A 12,903-nucleotide genomic window follows, 5' to 3' on the forward strand; every position below is an offset into this window, starting at 1 on the left:
CCGAAAGGGCCTTGCGTCTAGCTTTCATTGAGTGAGTAGCGCCTGCAGTTATTTCACTGCTGACTTCAAAATCAGGCTCAATGTTCTTTGCAATATAAACACAGCACGCTTGAACCTTATCATCTCTGTGACAGGGAATAATTATTAAAATCCAGATGGGCGCACTTTAACAATATCCTTCAACATGTGAAGTACGCGTGATTTAATTAATTGGGTCCTAGTAAAAGAAGAATAGCTTCAAAATTCTATTTCTAAACCCAAGTTCAGACAGTCAAAAGGAATAGAAATAAATGAAACCCTCCCTGAGCTGTCAACAAAATGGGGAAAGTATGAAGTGAATCTGGGAATTTCAAGAGAATGGATCACGAAATGTGGGGTGCATAAAATATCAGGGCTTTTGTAGAGTTGTGTAGCTGGTGAAAGGAATAAAGATAGGAATGAGCTCATGAAGCACCACCTAGTGTGGTTGCTTATTGTGAGTTTTTAATGAAGGGTGAATGTGGTGGTACACCACCGGCCTACTGCAGGGGGCAACCTCTGTACCTGCAGGAGTGTAAGGGGACGGGACAACATCTGGCCGGCTGTCAATCAGTTGGCCTGAATGGATTGAGCCCCACCTGGCTGGGTGTCGATCACCCTCTGGGATGTAAGCCTGCGCCGGCCTCCTGAGGCCTCACTCAGAGTTACTGCAGCTACAGCCAGCCTGGCTCTGTGGAAGTCTTTGTGGATTAAAGCCTGTTGTACAGTCTTCTGTACCTAGAGGTACAAGGACTGCCTAAAGAAACCTCTTGGTGCCTGCCACATTGACCACCGCCAGTGGGCTGATATCGCCTCAAACCGTGTATCTTGGCGCCTCACAGTTCGGCGGGCAGCAACTTCCTTTGAAGAAGACCACAGAGCCCACCTCACTGACAAAAGACAAAGGAGGAAAACCCAACACCCGACCCCAACCAACCAACTTTCCCTTGCAACCGCTGCAACCGTGTCTGCCTGTCCCGCATCGGACTTGTCAGCCACAAATGAGCCTGCAGCTGACGTGGACATTACCCCTCCATAAATCTTCGTCCATGAAGCCAAGCCAAAGAAGAAGAGTCTTTACCTTGTGTGTGTCTGATTCTGTCTTACAGCACCCCACAGAGATGTTGGCTGATTCTTCCATCTTTGTGCAGCCTGACCTTCATGGAAGACTGGCTCTGTGTCATTGATTGACCAGTGTTACAGACGTGGTGTTAATGGTGCAAGCAGCTGCAGGGTCATCATTTCTCCCAGTTTGAATGAAGTGTAATGTGCTCTTGAATGCAAATTATTGATGTCAAATAGAACCTGGGGTAGCAAAATCACTAAGTTTTGGGGGAAACCTGGCAGGTGCATTGGCCCCCATCACTCCCCTACCTCCTCACTACAGCCTTTAAAGACCAACACCTACATGATAGTCATCCCACACCAAAGCTCTCTAACTCAGCTGCTCTGTCTATCTGCTTGTTTCTATCTTCAATATCCTTTTTATAAAGCATGAATAGAAAATGTTGGAAGTGCTCATCACCTCAGTATCAACTGAAGAAAAGTGACTAGATGAGAACAGGCACTACATCAGAACTGAGAAAGAATAGTACTGAACTCTTGTTTTTCTTTGTATCACTACTGCCTGAACAACTGAGTCTAGTGATTAATGCTAATACATAGGTTAAATGCAAGACTCTGACACCATGGTTCAGTGAAAAAACACATAAATACTGGAGAAATGTGGAGGATGGTGGGGTGAGGAAAAGGGCAATTCTGTGTTTATCGTTTCTGGAGAAAGGGGGGCTAGGGCAATGAGTGGGGAATGGATGAGATGTGGTGAGGGCTGAATTAATAGTGGTGGAGGGGAAGCCATGTTTCAGAGGCTCTGGACTGGAAGACCTCCTCTTGGGAGCAGATGCGGCAGAGATAGAGAAAGGGATGGAGTCCTTGCAGGGGACAGGGTATGAGAATGAGTAGTCCAGGTAGTTGTGGGAGTTGGAAGGTTTGTAATAAATGTCAGTGGAGAGTCTGTCTCCTGAGATAGAGACAGATCCAGAAAAGGGAGAGTGTAATCAGAGATGGACCAGGTGAGTTTGAGATCAGGGTGGAAATTGGCAAACTTCTTACGGGTGCACTGATGCAGACGTCACTGTACCAGGGGAAGAGTTTGGGGGGGGGGGTGGTCTTGCCTGTGTAGGCTTGGAGCATGTTTTGCTCCACAAAACCCACAAACAGGCAGGCAAGGCTGGGACCCATGCGGGTACCCGTGGCTACTCCTTTACTCTAGAGGTAATGGGAAGAGTTAAAGGAAAAGTTAAGGGTGAGGACAAATTCTTTCAGGCAGAGAAGGGTGGGGGTGGAAGGTGACTGCTCAGGTCAAAGTTCCAGGAAAAAGTGAAATGCTTTTAAGGCCTGCTGTATGTGGAGGGGGGTGGGGGTATGGAGGTGTAAAAGGATTGGGCATCCATCGTGAAGATGAGGCTGTCCAGTTCAGGAAAATCTGAAGTCTTGGAGGAGGTGGAGGGTGTGTGACGTGTCACAGATGTAGGTGGGGAGGGATTGAACTAAGGGAGAAAAGATGAAGTCAAGGTAAAATGAAACTAGTTCCATGGGGCAAGAGCAAGCAGAGACAATAGGTCTGCCTGGAGGGTTAGGTTTATATATCTTGGGTAGAAGGTAAAAACGAGAAGTGCGAGGATGGGAGAGTACAAGGTTCGTGGCTGTGGGGGGGGGGGGGGGGGGGGGGGGGAGGGAGAAAGGTGCCCAGAATCGATGAGATGGTGGTTTGATGGGTGATGGTAGGGTCCTGTGGGAGGAGTTGATAGAGAGCTGTTGACTGGCCTCAGCAAGGTAGAGCTCAGTGCGCTAGACTACAACAGCACTACCCTTGTCCATGGGTTTGATAATGACATTAGGGTTGTTGAAGAGAGAGTGGAGGGTGGAGCATTCTGAGGAGGCGAGGTTGGAGTAGGAGAGGAAGGTAGTGAAGTTGAGCTGGTTGATGTCCCGGCGGCAGTTGGAGATGAAAATGTCCAGAGCTAATTAACAAAGTGCTAGAGAAACTCGGCAGGTTGTGCAGTGTCCACAGGAGACAAAGATGTATAACCCCAAAGTTTTTTCAAGACTTGAAAGTTTTTTTTAACTATAATCACAGCATCTGCAGTCTTTTGTGTTTCAGTGTCAGATTGGCAACATTATTTGTTTTTGATTAATTATAAATCACAATATGCTTTTGAAATATATTTCAACCAGCTGAAATGAACCGTTACAAATTTTTAAAAAAGGTAAAATCCTTTAATTGTTCTATTGATGACATGTTGTACTTTGCTGGCTTCCTCTAGATCAGGGGTGTCAAACTCAAATTCACAGAGGGACAAAATTAAAAGCCTGGACTAAGTCGTGGGCCAAACTAAATATTTATTGAAATTTTTCATCAACATCTGCATGTAATGTTAAACTTTTTCTTCTTAAAATAAATGTTTAATAATAGTTTTGGTTAAACTCTTTCCAGAAGAAGCATTAACAAATGAAAAGTAAAATATTCAATAAATAATATTTCTCTATAGCCTTTAAGCTCCTTTTAAATTTTTTTTCACAAGCCAACAAGTTTAAAAAAAAAATAAAAAATAAAATAACAATTTGCTTCAATGACAAATAGGTTTGTCTTTTAAAATGATGAACATATAGTCTGCCTCCCACCTGTCTTGAAAGGTCCTGTTTTCTGTCTTTCGTTTGGCCATTTTTCGTAAGGGGTTTATTACATGTGAGTTAGGCGGCAGGTCGCAGATGTTAATGAAACTAAAGAGAGGAGGTGGGGGCGATAAGCGGGCTGACGGGCCAATGCATTTGCAAAGCATTTTGGGATTTGTAGTATTAGCTGTGCATGTGCTATACTGGCGCGGCGGCCAGCAGGCCAGCTCTAATACATATTTGATATGATCTTGCGAGCCAAATATAATAATATCACAGGCTTGAGTTTGACATGTGTGCGCTAGATCATTCTCGTACTTTTACATATATTAATTTTTCATTTTGAGTGCCTGTTCCTTCCTATTTTCTCTTGGGTTAATTACTTACCACTGTATATTTTATCATTAACAATCTATGACTTCTGTGCATTAAATTGCTTAAACGTTAAGCTGGTCCCATTACATAATGATTAAAAATAATGAGAGGTAAAGTGCATTATTTGAACACCATTAAAGTTGTTGATTTCAATGATAATTTGCACACAAATTCTACAAATGACAAATGTGTGTTCATTTGAACTTTGAGGGGGGATGGGGGTGAAGAGAGTTGGTTAAAGAACCAAATGACCCTTTAAGTCGAGCAAGATTTGTTACGACGTGAATGCCATCTTTGTTGGCATGAAACTATCTGGACTAGTAGAGTTGTGATTCAGCATCAACTGTTGAGATAAGGTGAACTACGGTCAATACTTTTTTATGTGAATGAATACAGTACTATTACAAAGATTTAATGTTATTGTCCCTGATATCCTCTAGTTTGGTGGGCTCATTGTGAAAGCTAAGATTAATTGATTGTGCAAAGAATTGAAGCTGGGCCCATAATTGCCCAAGTCTGGTTTCTGAGACTTGCCAATACCATCAATATTTGCTCTCCTCTCAGAAGATGTAGGATTTCAGCCCAGGAATGCTTCCTCGTTCAAATCCTGAGTCAGTCCTTGTCTGATCAGTGCAATCTTCCAAGCTTCAGGGGAAATTGTCCAAAAAAATGTGCTTGTGTAGTGAGATGTGATTTTTGTAATAATATGTAAAGAAAAATTTGCAACCTATTGTGAATTGTGCAGTGTCTGAGTTTTTCTTGGCAATCCTCTGTGCAGCAAAAGTTGCATCAAAGTTGACTTCAGCATTTCTGTGTCAAAGCCCACTGAGGCTGATGCATTTCTTCATGGGACTTGTGTAAATTGGTGAGTGCTCAATCCCACTCTGCTGAGATTTCACTTCCTGTGACTCCCATCACTTTGTCTGACCTCGTTGTTGCTCAGGAACTCTTGTCTGGCCATGACATTGCCTCTCATCATTTCATTCACCACTGACTTACTAACTTCCCAATGACCCAACCAATATTTTTAACTTGATCAATGTTACAAAAAAATCTACAGGACCTTTCAATTGTGCTATCTGGTTGTCCCTCTTCTGTCCTCCAACATTTCAATAGTTTGGTTTTAAGCATTCCTTATTCCCCTTTCTGTCTTTCCACTGGTTTCACGGGGAGGAGGTCACACCAAAATGACTATCTATATAAAACTACATGGACGAGTAGAGATGTGAGTATGTAGTTAGTTATAACAACCAACATTTTTCGTAAACCCAGCTTGCATGCATCAATATACCTACAAGGCTAAAACTCCATGCTAATTTATTTCTAAGAGCTGTCATTATTACCCAATTATAATGACGCTTCAAATCACGCACTGTTGGAGTTTTATAGTCACTGCTTTTGTCCGATTTTTATGGTGTGTTAGCTACAATATTGTGGTAGTTGGTATTTGAGAACCTATAATCAATAAGTATTTTTGAGAATGAAGAAGTAATTAAAGGAAAAGGAGAAAAATGAAAAAAGGCTTCTGCTCAGTTACTAATAATTAACAAGATTTTACAAAACAAATTTGCTGTTAGTATTCATCTAAGAAATATTAAAATTTACATCCATATTTATCATTATTCTATACTTTTACAACTTTTTTTCAAATATTGCTAATGTCTTTTTTGCTAGTCCAAAAAACATTAAGGATTTTTGTACAGGTCGGGGTCAATGGGTGGGTGAGGGTGACACCAACCCTAATGATGTCACTGTCTTTCCAATCCACATCTGATCCTCCCATTTTGGTCTATAGAATATTGCCATCCACCTATACCTATATGAATCCCATTTTCCTACTCCTTGTTCTTTCTGTTTTTTTTTGGGGGGGGGGTGCAGGACAAATAAATATCAAAGCCAATCCAATATTTTTCCCCCTCAAAGATTTTCCTTACCTGACAAGATTCTGGTAACTCTCCATTCTATCTCCAGTGCAAGCACATCTCTCCTGTGGTCTTGCCCAGAACTAAATGTACAGTTCCAGCCAGTACAAACTCTCTGCTCACAAAGAAAATTATCCTGTATGCCTTTTTAAATCACTGTAATGAACTGTCTTGCTACCTGTTTAAGGATCAATGGACTTGCATCCTGGGCTGTTCCGGTCTCACCGCACATCCCCAAATGCACTGCTTTATCCTTCTCGTCCCTTTGACCACATCATATGAATCCTCCACCAGTTGGAAGTTTCCCTCCTCGCTCTCAACCACAAACATGCTTTTTATTTTTTTTAAATTCTGAATTGAATGCATTTAAACGTGGGTAAAGTTTTACTCCATGTTAAACACATGCAGTCACACAAATACACTTATCAACCATTGGTCTCCTCATTCCAGCCAATTTTGGATTGAGTTTGCCCGCTCTCCCTCATCTGCAGTGAGGATTGAAACCAGGTTTCTGAGACAACAGCTGCACCAATACTGCTGGCCTTCATACTGTGTCCCCAGGAAGTTGGGTGCTATTCCTGCCCCCACCTTTTGGGTCCTCTTTCACCCGTGTCACAAGCACCACAATTATCAAAGCAAAATTGATGCAGCATTATTTCAAAGCACGTCAGACCACCTCCACTTGTCTGCCAAGTAGCACCTGCACCACAAACAACAAATTTACATATTTTGTGTATTCCTGCAGTGCCAGTCTTTGCACATTAATTGAGTAAATTCAATTTAATTCAAATGTATTTTCATCAAAAGTGTTGAAGGAACCAGACAGCTCTGGGACCATTTGATGTTCCACTTCCATTAATCTCAATGAATGCTCATAACATTCGCTGTCTCCTAGTTTGCAACTGAACAATTCATTTCAGAACAGAAACGCCAATGTGACACTGCTTCTAATATCAAATGGTTCAAATCAAACCTTTAATACATTTTCAGTTGCGTAGCAACAATGTTACAGTCTGGATAGAATGGAAATTACTCAGTAACTCCAGAAAACTCAGCAGTTATTAAGTTAATTCTAATTTACACAAGGGGACAGTAGAACAACTAAAGGGGGCAATTTTCTTCTACTTGTAGCACAAAGTTGTTGAGTACAAAAATCCTACATTTCACACCACCTTTGTGGTAAAAGTCAGAAAAATACACCACAAGAAATGTCAGTATTTTCAATATTTTACAGTATTTTAAGTCCAACACTTCTGTGGCATTGAGACCTCTGTGGAGGTGTGTCACATAGTTAGCATCAATATCAAAAGGGAACTGCTTCTACCTTTGGGTAGAATCGGGTGCCTTGTTGCTGGAATGGTTATCCTATTGTCTGGAACTTCCAAGCCCAGCATGGTAGCAGCTGATAAATGCAGGAAGTTGATTTTAATCATCTGGCACTCGTATTTTTTAAAAATTCTTTGCTTCTAACATAGCCTTAGATCACCATGCAAATTTTCTAACTCGTTACAGATTATCAGTTAATTTAATTTGGGCATAGAGCCTGGTATTGAGCCCCTCCGGCCTACAAGCCCATGCTGCTAAATACCCCATTAACTTACCACACCACCCGCCGCCCCCCCATACATTTAAGTTTTTGAAGGGTGGTAGAAAACCCACGCAAGTCACTGAAATACCTTGCAGATGGTGCCAGATTCAAACCTGGGTGACTGGCGCTGTAACAGCATTGCACTAACTAACAATTGGTTCTTTCATTGCCATTTTAATATGTTTCACGATTGCTGCATCAGCATGGAATTTTTTTTTTTAAACAGTTTGGGGAATAAAAGGTAAATTTGACCTATGGACACTCTTGAGTGTACAGTCCCTATTCATTGATAAAAATGTTCATCCATGTCTTGTCTGTCTTGTGTCTCTGGGGACTCAACAGAATAATTTACTTCTGTGACACCTGAAGCAGACAGTAACTGGATTAAATTTGATTGAAATTTTTAATATAAAGTTTATGTTATCTTTGAATTATGAAAAATACGAAGTAGGTCAAAAGATTATTAGTATATGAAGAAAAGTGACGGGTTTTTTAATATTGTAAAAATATACAAGTATTACAAATTAACTTTCTGCATTTTATAATTGTAATTGAAGCTAAAAGATGTGCAAAAGACAGCAACAATAATATACAATATATCATAGGTCTTTCATAACATTGAAACGGTTATATTTATATTTCATTTAGATCCCTGTTGTGCCACATTCTCCAAAAATCAAACTTCCTAGTTTGATATTTTGTCCGAGGTTGCCATGAAGTTGAATTCAAGTTTATTGTCACACGTATCAAAAATGGAGTGATAGAGGTTGTTTCCAAACCACAGACGTTATCAGTGGAAAAACACAGCTGGATGCTATTGAGCACAGTGTCCTGAAGGACCTATAAAGGAAAAGGCTCATAACTTGGTTACAGTGACCTTCAAGTTGACCCTCTGACTTGAACAGCAAGTTCAAAGAATAGAAAGGCTATTCTTTTGGAATTCTGCTATAATTCAACGTCTGTTTCTCTGAAAAGGAAAACCACAATCTGTCGAGGCAAATTCCACGTCTGTTTGATCTCGACAACTCTTAACTGGAATTAAATCTTGGAGCTTAATTGGGAGTCCAATCTTCCACCAGCAATTTATCGATTCGAAGGCCTGGAGAACAAACAATTAAAATGAAATGTTACACACTTGTTTCGTGAATCCTACTTTGTGCTCTCAACTTCCTTTTACAGGAAGTTTGTGAATTAAAATTCCTGGAATAACTATGATTGCATAAACTGCTCCTTATGTAGATAGATACCTGGCAAATACGGGGCTTAAATCATTATCCCCAGCCCAGGCAGATTGCATGAAAACAGAACAAGCCAGAGAATCAGTGTCACAGAGTTGGTCTTGATGTCAGCAAAGCATTCAACAAGGTTCAGAATAAGGATTTAGAATTTATTGTCATGAACAAGTCAAGAAATTCAGTGCTTTGCAGTACTATCATAGAGGAAACATTATAACCATCTTATGAGAAAAATGTGTATGAAAAGTAAGGCAGGTTGCTCTGGAAGGTTACATTGCATGGGATCCAATGGCAGAATGAATTAGAAGATTGGCTTCATATCGTAAGTGCAGGGTGATGATGGAAGCTTGTTTCTCAGACTTGAGGCCTGTGACCAGTGGTGTGCCACAGGATCTGATGCTGGGCCCATTGCTATTTGTCATTTATCTTGATCAGGTGGGCAGAGGGACGGTTGACGGAACTTAGTACAGAGAAATGTGATGGATTTCGGGTAGGTCCCACACCAGAGAACAGCAGGGATCTGGCAAATGTTATAGAGCAGAGCAATCCAGGAGTATGTTGCATCTTGAAAGTGGTGTCACAAGTAGATGGAGTAGTCTCATTGACCTTTGTCAGTCAGAGTATTGAGTATCGATGTTGGAAAGTTGTGTTGCAGTTGTATAAATGCTGGTGAGGCCCCATTTGGAGAATTTTTTGGTTTACTTATTGGAAGGGTGGAGGAAAGGGGCTGAGCTACAAGGGGAGGCTCAGCAGGTTGGAGTCTATTCCTTAGAGTGTAGGAGGATAAGGGGTGATCTCCTAGAAGTGTACAAAATCATTGATTGGGTGAAAACCGAGTCCATTGTCCAGATTAGGGAAATTTGTAACCATAGATTTAAGGTGAGGTGGGGGGGGGGGGGAAAATGAGGGGGAATAGACTTAACAGGAATCTGAAGGGTAACTTTATTTTTAAACACAGGAGGTGGGTGTATGGAAATGGACTGCCAGAGGATGTGATTGGGGCAGGTTCTATTGCATTGTTTAAGAAACATCTGGACTGATACATGAATAGGTTTGCTTAGATATGGCCCCAATGCAGGAAGGTAGGTCTAGTGAGGGATTTTGGTTGGCAAGGGCAAGTTGGACCAAGATTTGTGCTACTGGGGCAGCACACCAATAGGCCTGCATTTGGATATGCAAAGAGAATTAATTGTTTAAATTCGGAGGTCATCATTCTTGTATTTGCTCTTTGAAAGGGTCACACAATTATTCCTATTTCTCTGTGTTTCCAATTAGTCCTGAAAATATTGCTTTGGCAAGTTGGATCCATTTCCTGTAAAAGTTGTAATATGAACTGCCTCAATGACCCTTTCAAGCAGTTCATTCCAGACTATGTCACTGAGGAGCTCACTGATGCAATGGTTATGTACAGTGCACCCCGGAAATCTGGGTATGAACCATCCTCTTTAAATGACAACTGAGTCACAGTTTGATTGTGTAGCAATGGGAACTTGCTTCCAGGTGCTGCATAAACATGGTGCACCTAAGCACAGGATTCTAGACCATAGTATCCACGAAAATTCTGAGTTGTTGCTTCTGCAAAATCTGAGTGAAAGCCTGTTCTGTGGATGGCTGAACCAATTCTAGCAGGAGCAGAACTTTGCTGTAAATAAGGCTTGCTTTGTTGGCATTTGGGTCAACTGTCAGACCACGTCCAACACCAAATAAACTGGCTCTTACCTACCCTCTTTGAGCTTTCTTCATGGATCCTGACTACGACCCCCATCCAGCAAACTACAGTTGCAATATTCTCCTTACTAGGTCCCTAATATGTTCTCTGATAAATGAGCCTCTGATAGCTGAGAGGAGTTGACCAGAGACATTGAAACTGTTGGCAGATGGAAGGACTTACCAAAGTGGTGTTTCAGAGTCAGACAGCAGTTGAACGCTCCACAGACATTTCAAGTGGCCTTTCCTGCTTTAAAACATTAAACTGTCAATACAATAAAATCAAACAGCAGTAATCACTGATGTATTGTGCTCTATCAAGCTGACAAAAGTGTAAATACGGCAATTTCTCAAATTTGTACATGAGCTAAGGAGATTATTGCTCACTAGTGTAAGGCGTCAAAATATTTGAGAATAAGTTTTTGTCAGTGGGACCCTTGACACAAGAACACTTCCTTGGGATTTATTATCTCCAAAACATTGTTTCTTGTGGTTAAAGTGAGTGTAGAGAAAATATATTTCACAATCCTCTGTTGTATTTTATCACTATTTGATCATGTAATTTGGCTCTGTTTAGGCAAAGAAATACAACCTATTTAATTTTGATCAGTAACCTAAACATTTCCTTATAAGAAAATCGAATTGGGAAGAGAGTATCAAAGTGAAAAATGCTCCCTGAATTTTGGACAGTTCCATGTTATTTAATTATAATTGTATATGTGCAATAACTTGGATAGGATAATATGAAATGCAAGAGATTTAGGAGTGCTGTTCACTACGAACTGCACTTCACCCACCGATCTGTGAGAGTCTTATTTAACCACACTCTGATGTGTGGAACAACACTTGTGGGCTATGAATCCCAGCACATCTTCAGCACTTTGATGCCAGCCAATTGCTTCTGCGAACTGGATTAGTATTTTCTCTGAAGATTAGGCATTCCCAACAATGCAAATTGGAAACCAATCCTCCAGACTTGCTCACTTTATATATTTTCACTCTAATGCCATTGACTCTTCGACACGTCTTCAGTTTTGTTTTCACTGAACTATTTGTCCAGATGAATAACAAGCCACTCTCCATGTACAAGAATACTTAAACATCAACAATACATTTTAACTAGTGCAGCTCACAAGAGTGGTGGAGAAAATCGGCAGGTCACACAGTATCTTTTGGAGGTACAGGGGTAACTAACGTTTCTGGCCTGAATCTTTCGTCAAAGTATGAGCAAAAAGGAGGCAGGTACTTGAATAAAAATGTGGGGAAGAGGCAAGAGTTGAGAGGGTAGAAAAAAAAAGCAGAGGTGATGGGAAGAAGGAGATAGCTCTGTGATCGAAAAGGGGAGGGGGTGGGGAACTGGAAGACCAAGGGATGAGAGACTCGAGGGAGGGCATTTAATGGAAACTGGAGAAACCCATCAGTGATGTCTGGCTGGAGGGTTCCCAGATGGAATACAAGTTGCTGTTCCTCCAAAACCTTTTTATTCGGGTGCCTGCCTGTTTATTGATCTTGACTTCAAGGGCTCAGTCCTGAAACATTAGTCATCATTTACTTCCTATGGACACTGTGTGACCTGCTGAATTTCTCCAACACATTCGTGTATTGCATCTGACCCCAGCACCTACAGACTTTCTTGTTAATGTGCATTTCGCCTAACCGTTTCCATTAACATCATTTTTACTTGATGACATACTCTCCAAGAATGCATCATTTTTTTTGTAAATCAAGGAAAAACTGGTGATTCTTAAATCACTGGTGGTTTCATCCTCCTGTTCTGTTTCACCAGTCAAAAAAACAAATGAATGTGAGTGTACTTTTTAGAATTTTTAAATTTAGACATACAGCACGCTAACAAGCCATTTTGGCCCACGAGTCCATTACACACAATCAACCAACAACCATGGTATGTTTGAATGGTGGGAGAAAACTGAAGCCACCAGGGAAAACCCATGCAGACACAGGGAGAACATACTAACTCCTTACAGCGCAGGATTCGAACCCAATTCCCGATCACTGGTACTGTAACTTGTCTGCTAATTTTGGCTGATATTGCATATCCTAAGTGGATCTGTCTGAAATAGACAGAATCCAGATTCACTTGCACTGAGCTGGTGAATAACCCCCTAATATCATCCCACTCCATACTTCACAATTTATGAAAAAGATCCAAGGACAACACAGTGCAGGACCTTCACCCCTTGATGTTGTACTGACCTATGTAATCCTACCAAAAAAAATTGAAACCTTTCCTACCTTGTAAACCTCTATTTTTCTTTTATCCACGTGCCTGGTTGAGTTTCTTAAATGCCCCTATTGTTTTCAGCATCCACCACCTCCCCTGGCAAGGCATTCCAGGTACTTACACCTCTTTGTTCTCCTTAAT

The 12,903-nt window shown here is 41.1% G+C and overlaps 1 protein-coding gene and 1 long non-coding RNA gene across 4 annotated transcripts in view; one reads left to right on the top strand and one right to left on the bottom strand.

Moving 5' to 3' along the window:
• Positions 1-8,858, top strand: part of LOC138735948 (uncharacterized) — a 49,389-nt gene extending 40,531 nt beyond the window's left edge. Inside the window, exon 4 of the long non-coding RNA XR_011340023.1 lies at positions 8,227-8,858. This is a non-coding gene — a long non-coding RNA (uncharacterized lncRNA). The remainder of the gene's footprint in view (positions 1-8,226) is intronic.
• LOC138735947 (pleckstrin homology domain-containing family G member 4B-like) overlaps positions 7,002-12,903 on the bottom strand; it is a 136,042-nt gene continuing 130,140 nt past the window's right edge. For all 3 annotated transcript variants that reach the window (XM_069884639.1, XM_069884640.1, XM_069884638.1), the window contains 2 exons: positions 10,705-10,767; positions 7,002-8,677 (listed from right to left, as the gene is read on the bottom strand). In XM_069884639.1, the coding sequence (XP_069740740.1) occupies positions 10,723-10,767 (45 nt within the window). In that variant the 3' untranslated portion in view covers positions 7,002-8,677; positions 10,705-10,722. The remainder of the gene's footprint in view (positions 8,678-10,704; positions 10,768-12,903) is intronic.

The sequence above is a fragment of the Narcine bancroftii genome, chromosome 6 (genome assembly GCF_036971445.1).
Source record: "Narcine bancroftii isolate sNarBan1 chromosome 6, sNarBan1.hap1, whole genome shotgun sequence".
In the NCBI taxonomy this organism is placed as follows: domain Eukaryota; kingdom Metazoa; phylum Chordata; class Chondrichthyes; order Torpediniformes; family Narcinidae; genus Narcine; species Narcine bancroftii.